The sequence below is a fragment of the Xyrauchen texanus genome, chromosome 1 (assembly GCF_025860055.1).
Source record: "Xyrauchen texanus isolate HMW12.3.18 chromosome 1, RBS_HiC_50CHRs, whole genome shotgun sequence".
In the NCBI taxonomy this organism is placed as follows: Eukaryota; Metazoa; Chordata; class Actinopteri; order Cypriniformes; family Catostomidae; genus Xyrauchen; species Xyrauchen texanus.
Genome location: NC_068276.1, coordinates 64,693,858 through 64,717,289, shown reverse-complemented (window position 1 = coordinate 64,717,289; position 23,432 = coordinate 64,693,858). Strand labels below are relative to the sequence as shown.

Genomic DNA, 23,432 nt, shown 5'->3' with positions numbered 1-23,432 from the left:
GTATGAATGAAGTGAAATTCATCTAAGTGATGTTCATTGCCGATCAGCGGTTTACTTTCGGTTTCGGTTTCTGCGTGTTTTATTGTATTGAGCGTTATTACAAGCTGATATTCCTGTTATGTATGTTGCTATTGATGATTACATAATCTCCTAGAGGTATAACAGTACAGAGATTATGGGCCCTATTTTAACGATCTGAAACGCAAGTATCAAGCGTGAAGCGCAAGTAACTTTGTGGGCGGGTCTTGGGCGCTGTTGCTATTTAACCGGCGGGATAAATGACTCTTGCGCCCGACGCAAGTTTAAAAGGGGTTGGTCTGAAATAGCTTCATTATTCATAGGTGTGGTTTGGGCGTAACGTGAAATAAACCAATCAGAGCGTCATCCAACATACCCTTTAAGAGCAGGTGCGCATGTTGCATGGCGGATTGAAAAATAATTACATTTATTCTGTTTAAATCTTTTCAACCTAATTTTCCGTTTGTATTTTTTTTTTATCAATTACTGTTTGATATTGATTTTTCATTTTGACAAATGTAAATAAAGAAATGTCACAAATAAATACTTTCGGATGTTTTGGACTCGTTCTCTCTGAATCACGAATATATGCATGCACTCTAAAAACTAATTCAGAGGACCTTTAGTCATTACTTAAATATATATATTGTTGTGAAATAAAAAATCAAGTTCTGAGATACTGTTACAGTTTTTACTTGTAATTGTTATCTTATTGAGCTTGGATGACACACAAATTGTGCCTATTGATTAAATATACAATCATGAGTTGTCAGAGTTTAACATTTTCAGTTAATAAAAAATTATTTAAATTTAAGTTCTGTTAATGTAAAATACAATTTGATGACGTGTAAACGGCCCACAGTTTCCCGCATGTGCGCGCATGTTCAAGGCCAGACGAGTGACTACAGCTGAAACGCATTGAAGCGCGTGGTGAATGGTAAGTTATTTTATGCTTAATTAATACACATATTTGCAATCGCTCAGGATTCTGTTTGTGATGATAGCCTACTGTAACCGAATACCGAAATCTGGAAGTCCTTAAAGGCCCTTGCACACTGAGTCCGAAATTCGCGGCTGAAATTTTTGCACGTTAAAAAATAAATACCGACAGAGAAGGAAATGAATACTTGAATAAAGTCGTTATTTTTGTTTGTTTTTTTGCGCTCAATAAGTATTCTCATCACTTAATAAATTTAAGGTTGAGTCACTGTAGTCACTTGGACTATTTTAACGATGTCTTTAATGACTTTTCTGGGCTGGCAAGTTTCAATCTCTTTAGAAGCCTACACTCTTAAAATTGATGTGTTAAAAATGAACACAAAATATGTGTAAAAGGATTTGTAACACATTTTGTGTTACTACAGACACATGATGTGTAAATATTGTGCTCAACTGTTTACACAATTACTGTGTTAAACACATTTAGTAGTAGGCCTACATGTTTATATAAAAGGCATATATTCTGTTGCAAATACTCAACAGGCGATGTCAACTTTAATGATTGGATTTATTTATCATGTTGAAAATGTGAATAAAGCATTTTAACTCGCTGGGGGGAAACAACTGTTGGGACTACGGGGATGTTTTTGCTGCGCATGCGCGGTGGCGTTCTTTTCCAACCGACGCCTAGCCAGCCGTCAGAATTCAGAAATGCGTCTGTCTGCCTCAGGTGAGTAAATATAATTAAACGTGTAAAATAATAAATATTTCTCCACCTAGCATGAGAAAGAGTTGTGTTAATTGTCCAGGAAACATAATTTGTTTGTTTTAACCGTTTTCATGTTCCGTAGCCGAATATGTTTTGTGTGTTAACTAGCGTCAAGGCAAGCGAGCTCTCACGCTTTGCAAAGCTGTTTATTTATTGGGTATGACTGCTAATAATTGTTTTTAAAAATTCGTAACGTTAAAGGTTAATATACATGGCACCTTAAGTTTGAACTCATTTTACTAGTCTCTAACAGTCATTTTACCAAAAACGTCCTTTTAACCACTGCATAGTTGTGGCGATGAGTGTTGTGTGGTTTAAAAAGCGCGCCACTTTGTGCTAAGTTACCTTGCTTTGTCACTGACTAGGCTATTTACATGTATTGATAACGCGATACACTTAACGTTTACATTTTCTCATTATTAAATTATGACTCTTGTATGATTACAGCATTATAATATGGTGTTATTATATCTTTTATCTAGGTAATGGAAGACGAGGGTCAAATCACGTTTACTCTAACAATTACACAGAGTTCTCGCGACTGTCTTCATAGACGGGAAGGAAACATGGAGAAAACTATTCACAGTTGGAAGTGTTGGAGAACTGATTAACTCAGCCAAAACGGAGCTCTCTCAACAAGTATCTATTGATCGAATACTGAGATTTGACACAGATTTTCAAGAATTTATTGACATCGATGTTAATTCAGAAGTGAAGGAGCTTGACTAATTCCAAATATATTATACTGCTAGTATCACACAGGATCCATTAGATGGAAGAGTTGAGTCATTACTGGTGAGTCATGTTTTCACTCTTCCTATTTATAATTTTCAAAGTAAACATTTCAATTGTAATTTTTTTCCCTTAGTTTCATTCAACAGAAGTAAGCCGGACTGTCACCACAACTGTCACCACAACTGGTCTGCTGACACTGCTCGAGGAAAAGGCCCCTACAATCTTGAGAGAACATGAAGACACAAAGACATTGTCAATTTCTTTGAGAAAGTTACTTGTTAAAGTGGCTGTGAGTGACCTTGTAGAAAAGCATGGATTGTAAGTATATAACTGTTTAACAGATTTGCACTCATAAGTTATTAATAACATCAAATAACATTAGCTGTGTTTACATGGACCCTTATAATCGAATTGACTGCTCAATCGGACTAAAAAACCTTCATGTAAACACCTTAATCGATCTGATTGAGCTCGATCCGATTGGAATTTCGATTGGATTGAAAGGGGTAGTTTATTCCTTTTGTAATCTGAGTGTAAACACTTGATCGGATTAAAAAACGAAACTGAAAGGACTGCACATGTGTAATGACGTTGAAATAGTGTAATGACGTTGAAATAGCGTAATGATTCATTTAGATGACACTTTATTCAACAGGAAGAACAGCGCGTTCCGTGCGTCATACGTCATTACACTATTTCAATGTCATTGCACATGCACAGTCCTTTCAGTTTCGGTTTTCAATCCGATAAAGTGTTTACATGTTCTCTCGATCAGATTACAAAAGGAATAAACTACCCCTTTCAATCCAATCGAAATTCCAATCGGATCGAGCTCAATCAGATCGATTAAGGTGTTTACATGAAGGTTTTTTAGTCCGATTGAGCAGTCAATTCGATTATAAGGGTCCATGTAAATGCAGCTGTCCTGCAGAATTTAACTTGTTAACAACCCTGATAAAACCTGGCTTTAGCCTTCTAGTAATCATGAAGAGATTGATTAGCTAGTTCAGGTGTGTTTGATTAGGATTGAGCTAAACTCTGCCGGACAGTGGCCTCACTGGAAGGGTCGAGTTTGCCCATCACTGGTCTAGAGTATCAATGTATTATTCAAAGTGGGAACTTTTTTGTGTGCATGTCAATGTTTGTGTTAATACGAGTTTCTGCATGTATATGCTTGTATTGCCCCTTTTTTTAGCTATCCATCTGGTACAGAAAAGCTGGCACTGGCAAAGGAGATTGTGTCACTGTTCCCCTCATTAAGGATTAATGTCCCATTTGGCGAAAATGAAGGACATGTAAGGATGTTTTACATTATTAATTTATGAGTATGAAATTACTTGGCAGTGCGTATACAAACTGCAAAAGCATACTTTTTATTTGTCCATTTCTCATGTTAGGAGCATTTTTTTGATGGGCCATCACACAGTGGATTTATAGAAATGAGACTACGGAACATCAGACGGAAACTTCAACAGAGCCAGCGGATCTACAATTTGAAACAACGTCTTCCTACAGACCAACCTTCTCTGCCGATTACTGATGAAACAGTGCCCACTGAGTGGTTGACCTTGATAAAGAGGATGCGACCCTCTCCAGAGAACTCATCGTCAATAAAGACTGCAATTGACCAAACCTTCAGTTACCGTAGAAGATGGATAATGACGAAATCGCCAACTGTTGGTCAAATCTTCAAGGAATATCCCAGATTTCTGGACATGCCAGCCTTGGTAATACATGTTAAACTAAGCTGCAGAGAACTTTACACAAAGGTTGTGTTTCATAATTTGTTAATATTAATAATTTTTTTGTTTTATGCACTGCAGGTGGACATTGAATTTTCCAAGATGACAGATGGGAAAGAAGACATGTTTATCAAGAAATGGGAGGGGACGATTATCCCAAAACTCAAGGAAATAGCATCCTTTGAGAAAAAAATGTACATCAGACACTTATTGGAGAAAGCTGACAATCAGCAGGATGGTACGATTTTCTTCTTTTATTTCTGTGGCATTTGCATAAATTTCTAAATTGGGTTTCTGTGAAAATGACATGTACATTTTATCATTCAATTCACGATTTAAAGGTAATCATTTCAAATATAATTTTGTTTTTAATCTTTTGCATGTGACCTGCATCTTTACTCCATGAAGATGAGCTGTGTTACACTATGTTAAGGATCCTCGTTCATCTTCTTCCACCCACGGCATCTGGGAGAAGCGTCGCCGGCAGTAAATGCTGTGTCAATTCTGCTATCTCATACTTGTTGGAACTGGTGCCGGTATGCATTGTGTTAGATTTTTATAAAGTTGCAATGTCACATGCAACAACATTATGAATGTTTTATATGATTAATGTTTTGAAATGCTTATTTTTTTATCAACAGTATTTTTTACAGTATGAATTCCATGTTAAAACCAGAAAAAATGCAAAATAAACAGTATGTGAACCGTATTCAATGCTTCAGTGTGATTTCATGATAACTACATATTGTATTCTGATCTAGCTTTTTCAATAATGTTTTATAATAAAATAAATCTATAACACACAGTTGTGTTAGATGTATACAAAAAAGACACATTAATGTGTTAACTAAAGTAACACATTTGTCTGTGTTTTCACAACACATATTCTGTGTTGTATTTTAATTATTAAGTTGATTCAACATAATGTTTTAAGTAAGGTGAAGAAGATTTTAGGCCACAATAAAACACATTTTTAAGCAACATGAACTTAATAATTTTCAACATGAATGCAAGTAATTAAGTTGATTCAACATAATGTTTTAAGTTCATGTTACTTAAAAATGTGTTTTATTGTGGCCTAAAAGGTAATTCACCATACTCAAAACATTGCTTTGAATTAATGTAATTCTGCCAGCAGTCTTAACTTAGAAATTCTAGTGGAAACGGTTAACATATTTTTTTTTGTTGACCCAATGTTTTATTTTTTAGAGTGTGGTTATATTTTTTAATGTAGTCGAACATTAGACCGAGATGGATGTATTCCCCAGCATGTCGGACTAGACCTGATGTAACTGCATGTATAGCCAAACTTATGGCAGATTGTGAAATGCCTCCAATGGAGCTAAGGGGGTGCTGGAACGACCCAGATGCATAGAAATGCAATGCCGCTGTAACTCTCACTGCAACGGGGCAGGCATCAGTGCATCAGTCCCCAGCTCATCTGCCAGGAGATGGCAGATGTCTGTCACAGCCTGGCGGGTCAGGCGTAACTTACGCATACATTCCTCCTCACTTAGGGAGAGATATGTCTGTCTGGGCCGGTAGACCCTCTCCCTCCGGCGTCTAATTCTCTGTCCCAAGACATTCTCCATCTCACTGTGCAATAGAAAAAAATATGAGAAAGCTCAACTTAAAGGTAAAGGTGATTTCGCAGTCTTCAGATTTTTTTTTTCCTGGTTCTTGATGGACAAACTAATTTGTTAGATGTCCTTATATACATATGTGTCTTGCCACTATTGGGCAAACAGGTCTGATCCGTCATTACTACAATTAGCCTGAAAAATGTGGGTAAATGTGTAAGCTAGATTTAGGCCTACATTTTTTTACATCTTCATGGACACCACAATGATTTCCCTCATGTGTTAATATTTTTCCTTGTTATAATGTATGATTTGCAAAAATAAAAAGTGCTGCATCTGTGTTGATGAGAGAATCAAAGTGTATGCGCGTTGTGCACCCGCTACATTATGGCCAAGCATGCGCGCTTAAAATAGCATTATGAACAACGCGCAACGCGCCACTGACTTTAGACTAGGTTTTTTCTGGTCAGTGGCGGAAGTGTTTTCTGGAACTGCAAAATAGCACTAGGGAATGTTTGCGCCGAAACACGCCTCCTTTTTGCGCCGACCCGCCCAGGGAGCGCAAGTTCATTTCCTAGTTTACCGACGTGCGTCTGTGGAGGGAAAAGCCCGCTTTGCGCCGGTGCAAAATAGGAATGATACATGCGTCAGTGTACAAAGTCATTTGCGCCGGGTGCAAGATAGGGCCCTTTATGTTAATCTTTCTTTCGGTTTGTGCTGTCATGGAGATGTTGTACTGGACCATGAAAAGTCTTTGCTGTGATCTCAAATGAGGGGTATGTGTAATTTTGGGGAATGTGTTGCCTAGCCATTATCAGTTAAAATGATCCTTGTTATTGAAATAACACAAAAGGGGAGGAGATATCATATACTGTAGCTTAATTGAACTGCGGGAATACTGTGTCATATATGGTAACACGTGAGTTTATGGGGAGTTACATACAGTCAGGTCCATAAATATTGGGACATCGACACAATTCAAATCTTTAGCCTTTGCATTTAAAACCACAAATTCTCCTAAATGCACTTGAACAAAGTTTCTCTTGCACAATGAGATTCATCTGACTGCAGTTTTTATTCCTCTATGCTAATTTATAAAGGAGTCGACGCGTCCTCTGATTGCGTGTCTTCATGGATCAAACACACTAAATGATTTCATTGGTCAACTCTTAGATTGACGGACGTAAGAGAGCCAATCAAAAGCTTTGTCATGAAATGAAAGTCCCGCCCATCACCTCATGTTTCAAAATGACAAACAGATTCACTTTCCTTTGTTCTCCAGCAAAACTACCGTTTAAACATCGACTATTTAGTGTGAGAAGATGTAACTCTTAAAAAAGTTATCTAATTAACTTTTTATTTAATTTCTCCAGAATAAAGTCGTTTATCCTCTGAATCCGTTCAGAGTTCGTCACTGTCGTTTCAGCGCGTACACAACGTCCATGACAGTGACGTCTTTCTCTTGACGTGTCAGTGTAGGTGACGTCATCACGCATAACGTTCCTCGTTGATCAGACCGGAGTTCCGCTTGACACCGACACGGCGAGCGAGACGACGAATAGCGGGTTTGGTGATTCTCCAACTGTTATCAAGCGAAACTTCTCCTTTTCCTCTTCCAGACATGATGACGAGAGTTTAATATTCACTCGAAAGTGACGCGACCAACAACCGGAGAAGATATGTATTATGTATTTAGGCACAGGAAGATTGAGTTTCACTGTTTGCTTTTAAAGCACTTTTAAATGACACGGAGGCTGTAGATGTTATGATTGATTACTCGGATGATCCTTGTTGTTTATCACTTGTGGTAAATATTTATGAAATGTTTATATTTTATGGCCTTGTAACTCACTATTTATTCCCATCGTAAATGTGTTATATGTTTTACGTTTATGTTATATGGTCAGGACGACTTAGGTAATATTGGTTTTATATTCGCACATTCGCGTTAAAGAACTTTTTCAATTAAATAGTCTATACTGCTCTCCTTGTGTGTTTCCATATGTGTGAACACAATTCAGCAGCAAGCCAAACTCCCTTCAAATAAAGACTGGAGTCAGGGTGTAGTTTTTCAAAACTCCTGATGTTTACTCCAATATGCTTCAAAGGAGAGCAGTATAGTGAAATGACAATGCTTTCGAAGGCATAAACATTAAAGAAAAACTGGAGCAGCAGTCACATGAAGCTTAATGCTTGAGAGAGCTGAGCAAACTGAAACTAAAATGGCTGCTCCCTTGCTTAGTCAGGTAATTTTCAAAATTAGAGTCCCAAGTAAAAAACCTAAAACGCTTAATCCAATTAACATGACACTCCCCGCCTGACATCTATAAAGATGTCATCTATAACCATCAGTTTAAAGGAGTTTTCTTATTTTCTAAGCAGGAGAATGACTTCAGATATAGGCCTCAAGAAAGTTTTGCTGGACCCTTCTTTAGTCACTTTCAGTTCAACTTTTCGAACCTTTCCATCTTGACCAGGGAAAACACTTGTGACGAGTGCCATAGGCCATTCATTTCGGGCTACTTGATTGTCCTTAAGTAGTACTATGTCACCCCCCTGGATGTTTGGGTATGGATCCATGCCTTTTCCAGTAGTTGCCGCCCACAGTATGAAGGACCCACTGTAAACCACACTAACTTCAAGACGCCAGTGTTGGTACACAAAACCGAAATCTCTCATAGTGTTCTCAAGACAGAAAGCCTTCTAAAGATGATCCAGCCATCGAAAGCATTGTCATTTCACTATACTGTGTGTTTCCATATGTGTGAACACAATTCAGCAGCAAGCCAAACTCCCTTCAAATAAAGACTGGAGTCCGGGTGTAGTTTTTCAAAACTCCTGATGTTTACTCCAATATGCTTCAAAGGAGAGCAGTATAGTGAAATGACAATGCTTTCGAAGGCATAAACATTAAAGAAAAACTGGAGCAGCAGTCACATGAAGCTTAATGCTTGAGAGAGCTGAGCAAACTGAAACTAAAATGGCTGCTCCCTTGCTTAGTCAGGTAATTTTCAAAATTAGAGTCCCAAGTAAAAAACCTAAAACGCTTAATCCAATTAACATGACATAGTCAATAAAGCTAATTTTTTTTCAGATTCGAAGCAGCTACATGATATTGACAACAAAGGTTGTGAACTACAATTTTTTTTACAATCGATCAAAATGGGCAAGTATATTTTTAAGCATGTACTTTAGAGATGAATATTCATTGTGTGTGGTAACCAAGATAGGGACCGTCTAAAAAGTTAATATTGTTTTTCATCGTGTGCAAACAGTTTAGCCAACTGCAGATGTTGCCTACTGGCAAATATCTCTCACATTATGTGTTCTGATGCTATAGAATGTCCTTTAGCAACAAAACCTGCATTATAATGATGGTGTTTAAAAAGGTGTTTATGAAATAATAATGAATGAATCTGTACATGAACTGTAATTTGGTAACAATCCAGACTGTAGAAAGGAAAATCATGTTTAATCTCCTGAACATAGTTAATTGCTTCATTTTATAACCGTTTATATTTATTTATTTATTTGAGAAAAAAAAATGAAAAAGAACTGTGTGAGTGTGGTGGTTTTAATAATGACATATGATTTATTTCAAAAGGTTTTGAAAAGCATCGAGACAACTGCTACAAAGCAAGTTGGATCATCTTGTCTGGACTCTACAGAACATATTACAGCCCATGTCTTGCTGTTCCCCTTCTGTCGCTCTCTCCACGTTGTGTCAGAGAAGTGACACTAGGGGTCTCTCTTGAGCGCCGATATTCACCTCTGAACTATGAAAAAAGGCCAATGAGAGTTGGCAACCAGTATTTGCATGTCTCGCCCCCGGACATAAGGGTATTTAAGCGGCGCAAATACGGGAGTTCATTCAGAAAATTTCTTCGGAGCCGATGGTCGTGTTTGCAGACTGCTGCGTTTACACACCGAGTTCCTGCTATCCTCTGCTGCATGCTGTTGGATTCTACGGCGCACAACAGCGGCTTTCTCCTGTTTGCACGGCTGTGCACTTCCTGCCCCTGAGCGCTTCGACAGTTGCAGATAAGAAAGATCTCTCACAAGTTCTTTCATTCATAAAAGAGTGATTTTATTTAAAAGAGTAATTTCCTCTAAAAGAGCAAAAACACAGCGGCGTTGAACATCCTTTTAAGGACGCATCTTTTTCAAGATGCCTTTCCGCCCCTGTGTTGTTCCTGGATGCGGTAGAGTACTCTCCGCTTCCGACGGCCATAGGCGTTGTCTCGTGTGTCTGGGCAGCGATCACACTGAGGCTGCGTTTGTGGATGGTTCATGTTCTCATTGCGAGAACATGACCATGACAACGTTGCGGTCGCGGCTTGCTTACAACCGTAAGCAAGCCACTCCAGCCGCCCCCCCGCGTCGCTCCTTCTTCCCATGGGATTCAGGACGATGCGGCTGGCGATGGAGGCGATTCGGGGATGGCAGCGGGTGCAGCTCCGCCGGGTACGCCCCCTCGGACCACCCGCGCCTGGCACGCTCGTTGACTCCCGTCCCTGCTCGAGGTGGCGGCGACTCGCCTCACAGCCAGTCTGCCTACCCTCTTGCGATGGAAGCAGATGAGTTCGCCACGACATCGGAGGGCGTGGTCTCTGATGCTGAGGGCTCCTCTGGGCTGCCGCCTTCGGGCTTGCATGCCCAGGAGGAGGCCGACGCACAGATGTCCGATATGCTTTCCCGGGCAGCCAACAGCGTGGGCTTGGATTGGAACCCTCCATCCTCCCCACAGCCATCACGGCTGGATGATTGGTTCTTGGGTGTTGGGCACCGCTCACAGCCTCGCCCCCCCCCGGTTCCTTTCTTCCCGGAGGTGCATGATGAGCTGACGTCTTCGTGGAGAGCACCCCTCTCCACTCGTCGCACTGCCACCTGCTCATCCGCCCTCGCCACCCTCGACGGCGGAGCGCGCCATGGGTACACGGAGATCCCCCAGGTGGATAGGGCTGTTGCGCTCCACTTATGTCCCGGAAGCACTACCACCTGGCGGGACCGCCCTGTACTCCCTTTCCGGTCCTGTAGAGCAACATCCTCGCTCACCGCGAAGGCCTACAGCACTAACGGACGCGCCGCTTCCACCCTGCATGCCATGGCTCTCCTGCAGGTCCACCAAGCCAAGGCACTTCGCAACATGCACGGGGGTGGCCCTGATCCCGACACGCTGCAGGAACTGCGCTCAGCGACCGACCTCGCCCTAAGAGCGTCGAAGGTCACAGCGCAGGCACTCGGGCAGGCGATGGCCACTCTGGTGGTCCAGGAACGTCAGCAATGGCTGGACTTGGTTGAGATGCGTGAAGCTGACAAGACTCGCTTCCTCAACGCCCCTGTCTCCCAGTTCGGCCTCTTCGGCGACACTGTTGAGGACTTTGCCCAGCAGTTCTCCCTGGTGAAGAAGCAGACGGAGGCCATTTCTCACATCATGCCGCGCTGCAAGCTTGCCGCCACAGCCCAGGCCCCACCTGCTCGCCGAGGGCGTCCTTTCTCAAACCTTCTGCTCCGCCCCAACCTTGGCCCAGCTCTCAGCACCGGCGTCGAGCAAACCGCAGGAAGCGTATGCCCCCTGCCTCACGGACCCCTTCGAGGACCCGGAAGGCTCCCAAGTGCCCCTGAGACAGCAGACCCAGAGGACAAGAAGTTAGCTCCGGAGGTGGTAAGACCACTTCGTCCCCCGGTGGAGGGCCGGGAGGAGAATCTTTTGTTTTTTCATTTGCCGCACCCCCTGGCGGGGGCTGCGGTACCCAAATTCTCAATAAAAGAGCTATTTCCTTTACCTCTGGGTCACATGGCCCGCAAAGTGCCGTTCTCACGCTTTCAGGCCTCAACAGTCCTGGCGCCCAGGATGCGGTGCTTCCGCCCTCAGCCCCACGACTGTTCCCCGGCTGGCCGGAGTCCAGAGGACGCCAGCATCAGACCTCCTCCTCAGTCACAAACCCGCCCCCCGCCGGGTAGGTAAGTGCTTCGAGTTTATTCTCAGAACCAGAGCCTCGGGACGCCACAGCGCCTCCCGACGCCGCGTTACCTGTTCTGCACCGCTGCGAAGCCCCGCCGGGTACGTCCAAAATACTCGTCCCCTTGGTGCCTCTAGCACAGAGCTTAGAGGCATGGCTTTCACTGCCCAGCTCGTCACGGTGGCTGCACCGGACCATTCGACTCGGTTACGCAATTCAGTTTGCCAGGTCTCCGCCCCCTTTGTGGGCGTTCGTTCCTCCGCAGTGCACGGCTAACATGCCCACTCCCTGCGTGAGGAAATCGCCTCCCTTCTAATCAAGGTCGCGATAGAGCCTGTCCCTCCGACTGAAACGAAGAAGGGTTTCTACAGCCCTTACTTCGTTGTACCCAAGAAAGGCGGCGGCGTACGACCGATCTAGGACCTGCGAGTTTTCAATCGGACCTTGTCCAATCTCCCGTTCAAAATGCTTACCCAGAAACAAATTCTATCTGGCGTCCGGCATCTAGATTGGTTCGCAGCGTTAGACCTGAAGGACGCGTACTTCCACGTCTCAATTCGCCCTCGAAATCGACCCTTCCTACGGTTCGCGTTCGACGGCCAGGCGTATCAGTACAAGGTCCTCCCCTTCGGCCTGTCTCTGTCCCCTCGCGTCTTCATGAAGGTCGCAGAGGCGGCTCTTGCCCCGCTATGAGGAGCGGGCATACGCATACTCAATTACCTCGACGATTGGCTCATTCTGGCCTCCTCGCAGGAAATACTATGCGCACACATAGACCAGGTGCTCGAGCACCTCGGCCGTTTAGGGTTTCAGGTCAACTGGGAAAAGAGCAAGCTCACCCCGGTCCAGAGCATCTCTTTTCTCTGTTTGGAGTTAGCTGTCTCAATGACAGCACGTCTCTCCAACGAGCGTGCTCAGTCAGTGCTGGAATGCCTCGCTTCTTTCGAACCAGGCACCATGGTCCCTTTGAAATGTTTCCAACGGCTCCTGGGGCATATGGCATCCTCCACGGCGGTGCACCACTGGGGTTGATGCATATGAGACCACTTCAGCATTGGCTCCAGACTCGAGTCCCAAGACGAGCATGGCGCCACGGCACGCACGGCGTGGAAGTTACCTCTGCCTGCCGCCAAACCTTCAAACCCTGCACAGACCTCTGCTTTCTACGGGCAGGAGTACCCTTGCAGCAGGTGTCCCGTCGCGTTCTGGTTACAACCGACACCTCCAAATTGGGTTGGGGCGCCGTGTGCAACAGGCGCGCAGCCGCAGGCCAGTGGAACCGAGGCCCACTGCGCTGGCACATCAACTGCCTAGAGCTGCTGGCCGTTTCTCTTGCCCTGAAGAAATTTCTTCCGTTTATTCGTGGCAAGCATGTCCTAGTCAGGACAGACAGCACCACGGTGGTGGCCTACATAAACCGCTAAGGTGGAGTACGCTCCCTCCACATGTCACAGCTCGCCCGTCATCTCCTCCTTTGGAGTCAGCAGCGACTGGAGTCACTGCGCGCCACTCACATCCCCGGCAACCTCAATGTGATGGCGGACGCGCTGTCAAGACAAAACTTGCCCGGCGCAGAGTGGAGGCTCCACCCCCAATCGGTCCAGCTGATTTGGGACAGGTTCGGCAAGGCCCAGGTAGACCTGTTTGCCTCACAGGAAACCTCCCACTGTCCGCTCTGGTATGCCCTCACAGAGGCTCCCCTTGGGACAGATGCTCTGGCGCACAGTTGGCCCGCGGGGCTGCGCAAGTACGCTTTTCCCCCAGTGAGCCTTCTTGCACTGGTGATATGCAAGATCAGGGAGGACAAGGAGCAAGTCACTCTGGTGGCCCCCTACTGGCCCAACCGGACATGGTTTTCGGATCTCACGCTCCTCATGACAGCCCCTCCCTGGCGAATTCCCCTGAGGAAGGACCTTCTTTCTCAGGGACGGGGCACACTCTGGCATCCGCATCCAGACCTCTGGAATCTCCACGTCTGGCCCCTGGACGGGACGCGGAGGATCTAGCCGGCCTACCTTCGGCCGTCATAGACACTATTAGCCAAGCCAGAGCCCCTTCGACCAGGCATCTTTACGCCCTGAAGTGGCGTCTGTTCGCGGACTGGTGTTCTTCCCGAGCCGAAGACCCGCAGAAGTGCGCAGTTAGGTCAGTGCTAGTGTTTCTTCAGGAGAGGCTGGAGAGGAGGCTGTCCCCCTCCATCCTCAAGGTGTATGTTGACGCTATCGCGGCCCACCACGACACGGTAGACGGCAAGTCTCTTGGTAAGCACGACTTAAACGTCAGGTTCCTAAAAGGTGCCCGGAGGATGACTCCCTCCCGGCCTAACCTGTTTCCCTCCTGTTCTCGCAATCTCTCGGTCGACCTTATGGGATTCCGGAGACCCCCATTTGAGCTGCTTGACTCAGTTGGACTCAGGGCCCTCTCTCTCAAGACCGCCCTGCTGATCGCGCTCGCTTCCATCAAGAGGGTCGGGGACCTGCATGTGTTCTCTGTTAGTGACGCTTGCCTGGAGTTCGGTCCGGCGGACACTTTCGTGATCCTAAGACCGCGACCAGGCTATGTGCCCAAGGTTCCTACCACACCCTTCAGGGATCAGGTGGTGAACCTGCAAGCGCTGCCCCGGGAGGAGGCAGACCCAGCCCTTTCACTGCTATGTCCAGTACGTGCCTTACGTATTTACCTGGACCGCACACAGAGCACCAGACGCTCTGAGCAGCTCTTCGTCTGCTTTGGGGGACAGCAGAAAGGGAATGCTGTCTCCAAGCAGAGACTCGCCCACTGGGTTGTCGACGCCATTTCCCTGGCTTATCACACCCAGGCCATGCCCCCCCTTTGCAGGTCTGAGCCAACTCCACCAGGAGTGTTGCGTCCACGTGGGCACTGGCTAGGGGCACTGCCCTAGCAGACATTTGTAGAGCAGCGGGCTGGGCAACACCTAACACTTTTGCGAGATTCTACAATCTCCGAGTTGAGTCAGTATCGTCCCGTGTTCTCTCAGGTACCGAGCCCGGGACTGCAGATGTAAAATAGCCTACGGCTAACTCTGGTACAATGCATCAAATGGCAACATTTATGTTTGAAATTGTACATGGTCCCTAATAAATAAATAAAAAAAAAATAAAAAAACTCGGTGGCACGTCCACAATCTGATCGGGTGAATCGCTTGCACCCAGCGCCCATCCCCCTAACCAGGGGAAACAGTGCACTTTCATTCCCAGGAGATCCCAGGTTTGGGACACTGGTTGACTCCTCCCTAGCCCTCGTGGGTCGCAGTTCTGCGGAGGAACTCGCCGACCCAAACCACTGCGGGTACCGCAAGCTACCCTGTACTGGTATAGGTGCCCCACAAGTAAGGCCTCCTGTTCGGACTCCCCCTGTGTGTGAAACCATGGTTCTGTCCCCTCACGAGATGACTCCGTGTTTCCCTTAGGCAGTTACAGCTTCCTCGGTTGCCGTGCTGTATGCTTCCCCCCTCTGCGAGGCTGGATCTACCACCGCACTACTTTTCCGCATAAGACATAAGTATAGGCCATGCGATGTATTTGCCACTCAAAATTTGCCTCCCCTCCCGGGTAGGTGTGGCCTCCGCAGGGTCTTCTCCACCCTAATAAGGGCTAAGACCCCCTTCCCTCAATGCATGTAAGGGCCCCGGCCGTAGTTGCTCTATGCGAGAAACATAGAGAGAAAAGAGGCCCAGCCAGGCTGGCCCGTTCCCATGTTAGCGGCCATCACCTTGTTCCCCCCTCCAGGGTAACGATAAGGAATCCTGATGGCTTAAATGGGGCATTGGGGAAGGGTACATGCAGCCTGATACAGTTGGTCGTTCTGCACGTAGGAATACCTGTTCGCTCCTGTATCAGCAGATCACGTACACGGCTCAGCGCATGGCTCTTTTTAAGTGGACCCCTAGTGTCGCTTCTCTGACACAACGTGGAGAGAGCGACAGAAGGGGAACGTCTAGGTTACGTATGTAACCTCCGTTCCCCGATGGAGGGAACGAGACGTTGTGTCTCCCCTGCCACGTCGCTGAGCCGAGCCCCTGTTGTGGCCGGACCATTTCCGGCTCCTCAGAAAAATCATGAATGAACTCCCATATTTGCGCCGCTTAAATACCCATATGTCCGGGGGCGGGACATGCAAATACTGGTTTCCAACTCTCATTGGCCTTTTTTCATAGTTCAGAGGTGAATATCGGCGCTCAAGAGAGACCCCTAGTGTCGCTTCTCTGACACAACAAGGGAACGGAAGCTCCATCAGGGAACGGAGGTTACATACGTAACCTAGACGTTTTATTCACCTCTGTTTTTCTGTTTTTATCTGTGATAAAGACTGTGTAACAGTGTTCTCCAGGTGTTGAATAAAAAGAATGGCTAAACTCTAGTTTATGTTTTCCTGTTGTATGACATCTGTGTTTAACATGGAACTTTAACAATAACACAAATCATGTACATTGATTGATGTTTACAGCCCTGCAGAAATATTACTGTCCGCGGTACTGAATCCATCAGATTATTGACAAGTACTGAGAAAACATGACAGCAAACATGATGTTTATTTTGGGTGTGGATTTTGGAATAAACTGCTGCTTCAATGTAAATGTAATAAGTGACTTATCAAGGTATTCATCAATATTTTTCTTTCTAAATATCACATGAGTTGAATGACTTCTCTAGGCTTGTGAGATTTTACTTTGTTATAGAAGTTACCAGTGTAATTACTGAAATGTTCTTTTCATGTATTCTTTAATGTCTGTATCTGATATCTGAATGCAGTAACAGTGCTTGCTAATTTAGCCCGGCTTCCAGAAATGAATCTGGAATCAGCAATGTTGAGATATTTTGTTGATATTAAGTCACTGAAGGAAAATTATATTGTCTGTTTTATAAAGGTAATTATGGGGCGGAGATAATTTTCCAGGACAAGTGGGGTGAGGCATACACACATTGTCTGGTACCCTAAAAGTGTCAGTCAGAAAGTTGTTTATTTTATGTTCATCTTAATACAATACACAATACAGAACTGCACAACATCTCCCTTCTGCAAGATGTTTAGCTAAGAGAACATTAATTTGTCACTTTATTCTGAGACATTCAAGCATTTGTGGTCTGTCTATGGACACTTACAGACTTCTAAATCAGTCAGCTACATTTAGGGTTGCCACCCGTCCCTTAAAATACGGAATCGTCCCGTATTTGAGAATAAAATAGCGCGTCCCGTTTTGAATCAAAACGGGACGGGGTTTGTCCCGTATTTTCGGAGTTGTTTTCAATGCAGCATCTCATGCAAATCATCCCACCGGCATTCTGTGAAGACTCGTCCTATTCTGCCCCTGATTGGGTAATACTCGCTGCCATCGTTGGATTGATTGGTTTGTTTCAGGTTCACGGCCAATCAGAGTCAGAGGAGGGCGGGTCTCTTGGCAGAGAGTCGATTTGAAAGAATGGCGGAGGCTGCTCCAGATACCCCATCGCGTCCAGCGCTGAAACGAAAGCGGATGCAAAAGTACCGACGAGGGTGGGAGGAATCAAATACTTGGCTGGAAAGTGTCAGCGGAAATGAGTATCAAGACAATTGGACAATTTGTCGGCGAGTGTTCTCTGTTGCGCACGGTGGCTTGTCAGATGCCTCGGGAGAACATTCCCGCAAAGAGGTCACAGAAATCAAAGCACCGTCTCATAGTTCTTCATACCTCAATCATCTCCTGAGGCAGATAGTGTAATGAGTTTTTTAATCACCTCAATAATTTTCTGATTGATTACATTAGATTTCATAGGCTGCCTATTTGTTAAGAAATAATGTTAAAAATGTTAATGAATCATGTTATGGTATGATTTGTTGGTAACACTGTACAATAAGGTTCATTTATTAAACATTAGTTAATGTATTAATAACTAACATGAACTAACAATGAGTAAGTAATACATTTGTTACAGTATTTATTAATCTTTGTTAATGTTAGTTAATAGAAATAAAGCTGTTCATTGTTTGTTCATGTTAGTTCACAGTGCATTAACTAATATTAACAAGATTTTAATAAAGTATTATTAAATGTGGAAATTAACATGAACAAAGATGAACAATTGCTGTATAAGTGCAGTTCATTATTAATTAATGTAGTTAACTAATGAACCTTATTGTAAAGTGTTACCGATTTGTTTATTACGGTTAAGGCATACAGTCAGACACATAAGCATTATTTTAATAACAGATAAGAGAGATATATTTAATAATAAAAATATAGTGCCTATGTGAAGCAAATAAACAACGTAACTAATTTAAACGATTGCATTCTTCAATAGGCTACTGTAGAATTAACAATAGACTATATAAAATAGATTAACTTACCAATAATAATAAAAAAAATGGTGTTTTACACGAATTTAGAAATGTTTGTAGATCGGTTATTTATTATGTGGTTTCACTGTTTCAATGAGCAGATATCTTTTTATAATGCCCATGTATCAATCTTAATATTTTTATGAAAACATGTTTTAAGTTGCGATTTACCACCACTGGCACGTCATCGGACCTGTGGTCATCGTGGCCCCGAGGGGTGACCCCCCCCCCGGCGTCCCTTATTTTTCTGTATTGAAGGTGGCAACCCTAGCTACATTTGAGGCATACAAATTAATAAAAGAAAAGCAGCAAGCATTCATTTCAAATGATAATAATGGTAAACACATCAACCTAATAGTAATGTTTCTTACAATATGATTGATTAGATTTGGTTAAATTATATTTAATATACAAATGATTAAATGATAAAGCATAAGCAAAATTGATAAAACATAAGCAAGAATATATATATATATATATACGTATGTATTTTTTCTGCTTCATCAAATACATACATATTTTTTACAATTTAAACACACTTTTAGCATGAGCTCCTCTAACTGAATAGCTTACAAACACAAACCACAAATCCATGGTTCTTCTTCTGGTGGCAGATTCATTTCGAGGCACTGGACATGAAACCACCTCTGGCATAATTCACATTGAACCTGGAAGAAAAATAGGACATTGTTCGATTTATTCAGAAACTGTTGTAATTATGAAATGTATTTGTGAAAACTCATTTTCTCTTCAATTTCTTTTCACTTTCAACAAATAGGCAATAATGACATAAAGAATACCCAGGTGCACAGCTCCTCTGTTTGGTCCTTAGTGTCTTTTTGTCCACATACAGAGCAATACTCATCTCTCGACACTGCAATTATGATAATGTAGATAATTATACTCCATCACTCTGTCTCTGGAAATAAACTGTTCTTTCAAAATAGTTTGCCAATACCTGATGCCTGCAAAATTGTTTTGGCAAAATGTTTCCTGATGTGGCACATCTCCTCTTTGCTGGGTATTATGTTGATGCTCTCAGGAATTTTCAGAAAGTGTTCCACCACCTGCTTGGCCATCTAGAAGGAGAGCGGAGAACATTACTAGTCTCATATGGGAAAATGTGAGAACAGTGTTTATGTAAAGTAGTTTTCCCTCCATACCTGCATCACAAAGACACCACAGCTGAAAGCATCCTCCTGGAACGAATGGTGTATTGTCCCAGGCTTCCACATAGTGTCCACCCAGTCTTTTCTTCCATGCTGGTTTCCTCTCTTCCTGAAATATTCCCTGTTGTAGGAAAAATACAGTGTGTGGGGTTGTGGTGGTCTTCAGCAACATCCATATGCTAATATTCCAATATTAGTGTTGTAGATCAAAAAAGGTTACAGATTTTTTAAACAAAATTGTCTGCTTATACAGATTCTATCTTTCAGTGCTAATTGCTTTGTGTATTTAAATGTTAAATTGGAAAACACTGAACTGTTCTTATTCTTGCATTTTTCTTTTCTTATTCTTGCTTTGTTATTAGGGCCACCAAAATGAAGACGTCAAGCTTTTGGGGAAAACCTTGTTCATTTAAATGTATAACCTGTTTGCATACTGTTTTTGCTGTTTGTGCTTTGTGCTATAGTAAATTAACTAAATTAACACATTTTTGAGTCTGTATCATTCATATGTCGTTGAAAAAGTCCCTAAAATAGTTTTGATAGATAAGTGGGTATATCGCCGTTAATCAGAATATTTGTTGTCCATTTCCGAGATTTAAGTCCAGGGTCCGAGAATGTTTTAGGCTATATCACAAAGTTCAGAACCTGCAAAGAATATCAAACGCACACACACACACACACACACACACACAGAACACTGACAAACAACAGTTCTCTTCAAGGCTGAAGAAGGCCTGAGCTCATTATCAGAAGAGCAGTCCACCTTAACAGGCTGATAAAACATTTCACTCCAGGAAAGCAGGAACGATAATATGCCCCTTTACTCCACTCCCTAAAGAAATACACATGAGATGTTCACTTAATGAAAATAAGGTGAAATTATGTATAAATTGACCCTCAAACTTATACAAGTCAACTAAGACAGATATATAGATGCAGATATGTGGATATTGTTGTGAAATATGCAATTATTCTATTCTAATCATGGCTTTTGGTATATGAAGTATTTCTGGGTCATAGTAAACCACAATTGTAACTAATAAAAAGTGGTTTTATAATGAAAGGTATCATAAGTAGTTGTTAAACAATTTATTAAGAAAGTGTTTACTGTAAAACACTTGTATTAATAATCATTGTAACCATATATTGAGAAAATAGTTTATTAAGAAAAACACCTCAACTTGTTTTATAAATATTTTTATTATGAAAATGGTTTATAAAGAAAAACATACCACACTGAATGTTGTAAGCATTTATTAAGCAGATGATGGTGGCAGAGTAGAGAGGAGTTGAAAATGTATTAGAAAGAGCTTTGCAAAAGAAAGGAGAAAAATGCCATCATTACCGTCTATGTGTTGCGGACGAGATACAGAAGATACAGCGATGATGGAAAGGTCCAGAAAAAGAGGACAAAGAGACGAATAGTTTTATATGCAAAAGTCCTAAGGGGTCTTCCAGAAATAATGACAGTTCACGATTTTATTTTTGACCCATTGTCTGTAAAAGACTGAATGTATGCAGAGGGAGTTTCCAGGAGGGGATTTCTGAACATGTCAAAAAGTTGATGGACTTTAAAAAGGACTGTAAAGGAATGTCCAGCCAGACGCAGATTCACCAAGGACGTCTCCGGTGTTAGATACCTTGCCATTGCACCTCGTGAAGTTAAAAGCTTGTAAATTATTTGGTTTTGATTTACTTACAATATAGAATATATATGCAATACATGAGTACAGAGTCTCTCTCGCCGCTCTCTGAATCCCAAGACAATTATCATCAAAAGGCCCCTTGCATGTGAACACAACCCAAGGGCACACACTGGAATGCACCTAAAAGAAAATGAATACAGAAATGATTAGGATACATACTTGATTGTTGAATTTTTAATAAGAATAAAGTAATCATTCAAAAGGATATATATATAAAAAGGATATATATATAATTAAATTGAAGAGACAGGGATTCTGACCCCAACCCTTCAGTACGTACAGTAAGGGAGGTATTGTCAAAATGTCACCTGTAGTAAGTCAGTCTGGTCAGTAGGAACATACTACAACCTTTGGAACATGAAAAAATCCCTTTGGTGAATTACTGTAACTTTTACATAAAACATTTGTGCGTACTGTATGTACAATAGCCTACACAAAAGTACACTAAAGCAGCCTAGGTGAATACGCAGCAAATATCAAACCTGAAACAATTTTTACCCTGGTTGGGTTTTTTTTTTTAAACTTGACTATGTTCATGGTGCTGTCCACGTATGTGCTCCTGAAGGTCCTACATGATCAAGTCTGCAACTTGGGTAAAGTTGCTTTTTATATTCGCTTTGCATATTTGCGGAGTTCCGCGTTCAATATCTCGTGAGCTGAATATTATTACTATACAAATAACATTGTTTTAATATTTTAATCTCCTCAAAACGAGCTTTCCTTCGGGTTTGCACTTTGCAGATGGCGCATAGAGATCAATGTATTTTATCCAGTGCGAAGGAAAGATCGTTTTGAGGAAATGTATGTTGTAGCTTCTGGTGTTTTATCTGTAGTTATATGTGATAGGTGTTGTGTAGCAACAACGTTTAGTTCACGAGTTACTGAACGCGGAAGTCCGCGAATGTGCGAATATAAGCCAACTTTACCTAAGTAATAGTTTATGGTTTATTGAACAAGCATGGAAACTATAGTTTAAACCCTTTACAAGAAAGATCTGTAAAGTTATTTGGATGTTTACAAAATTATCTTTAAGATACAGTATCCTGAAAAAGGGATGTTTATTTATATATATGGGTTTTCTAGTTAGGTTTTGCTTAAATATTATTTAAGATTGTAAAATATTTTGGTGTGAATTAATATTTTAAGTAAAGGAAGATGATTAGGTATTTGAAATAAATCCAACACATAATTTTCTGGGTAGTTCTCCTTTCTCTTATATAGTGTTACAGTAATGTTAATATATATATCTATAAATTATTTTCTATCTTCTTCTAATTTAAATCTATTTTTAGCAATGCGTTGCTTTTTGCACCTCAGTGGCATCAATAAAAACTAATTTGACAGGCTTTAGACCTTTGTGAAAATATTTTCTTTATTTAATATTTATTTGTTGTTACATGTATTTTGATTTTAAAATTACTTTGAACAATTTAATTGCACCTTGTCTTTCAGGGCACATCATGGATTGTTACCCCCCTCACTCTTTATGTAAAACATGGGTGAATAATATAGTGCCATTTTCATCTCTCTGTTTTTGTTTATTTGTATAAAAATAAAATATGGATGGAAGAGTTTTGATGAACCCTCCTGACTGCACTCACTTCCATCAAGAGGGTTTGGGACCTGCAAGCGTTCTCTATCAGCGACACTTGCCTGGAGTTTGGTCCGGCAGATGCTCATGTCATCATAAGATGTGCCCAAGGTTCCTATGACCCCCTTCAGGGACCAGGTAGTGAACCTGCAAGCGCTGCCCTGGGAGGAGGCAGACCCAGCCTTGTCATTGCTGTGTCCGGTACGTGTTTTGCGCATCTATTTGGACCACACATGGAGCTTTAGGCGTTCCGATTAGCTCTTTGTTTGCTTTTTGACGGACAGCAGAAAGGGAATGCTGTCTCCAAACAGAGGCTTGCCCACTGGGTCATCGACGCCATTGCATTGGTCTATCAGACCAATGTGGGTTCGAGCACACTCTATGAGGAGTGTGGCATCCTCGTGGGCTCTGGCACAAGGCATCTCTCTAGCAGACATCTGCAGAGCACAGGCTGGCCCAATACCTTTTGCAAGATTCTATAATCTCTGGGTTGAGTCGGTGTCATCCTGTGTTTTGTCAGGTCCGATAATACGGAACAGCTGTATGTACAAATTGCGCATAGCGCCTTTCTCCTTCTCTGAGGCAAACACCTTACTCCCAGGTGAGCCCACAAACTTGCGCTCCCTGGATGTCCTTCATCCCTAGCCCTCTGGCTTGTGAATTCCCCGGTCACTGTGATTGTAGAGCTCCTCCCTCACCACGCCAATTCCATGTGTGTTTTGTAAGCCCATGTGACGTATTTGCCACATGTTGACCTCCACAGCCTGGGCAGGATGTGGTCTTTTCCCCTTGAAAGAATAGGATTGGAAAAGAACGTAACTAAAAGATGGCCCCAGCCGCATCTAACACTCTATGGAGAGAAAACATAGAGAGAGAAAGGGCCG

General features: G+C 42.7%; 1 protein-coding gene across 1 annotated transcript; it reads left to right on the top strand.

The window, feature by feature from the left end:
• The first annotated feature begins 2,459 nt into the window (after positions 1-2,459).
• Positions 2,460-4,906, top strand: LOC127643412 (uncharacterized). The gene is made up of 6 exons (XM_052126132.1): positions 2,460-2,521; positions 2,595-2,779; positions 3,657-3,756; positions 3,859-4,188; positions 4,285-4,441; positions 4,612-4,906. The coding sequence occupies exons 4-6, from the start codon at positions 3,901-3,903 to the stop codon at positions 4,794-4,796; spliced, it is 630 nt and encodes a 209-aa protein (XP_051982092.1). The 5' UTR covers positions 2,460-2,521; positions 2,595-2,779; positions 3,657-3,756; positions 3,859-3,900; the 3' UTR covers positions 4,797-4,906.
• The last annotated feature ends 18,526 nt before the right edge of the window (positions 4,907-23,432 follow it).

Excerpts from the sequence above, each read along its gene's own strand:
- LOC127643412 (XM_052126132.1), top strand. The coding sequence starts at position 3,901 with ATGAGACTACGGAACATCAGACGGAAACTTCAACAGAGCCAGCGGATC. Across the intron at positions 4,189-4,284 it reads TTCTGGACATGCCAGCCTTG|GTGGACATTGAATTTTCCAA; the intron begins GTAATACATGTT and ends TATGCACTGCAG. Across the intron at positions 4,442-4,611 it reads AGCTGACAATCAGCAGGATG|ATGAGCTGTGTTACACTATG; the intron begins GTACGATTTTCT and ends TACTCCATGAAG.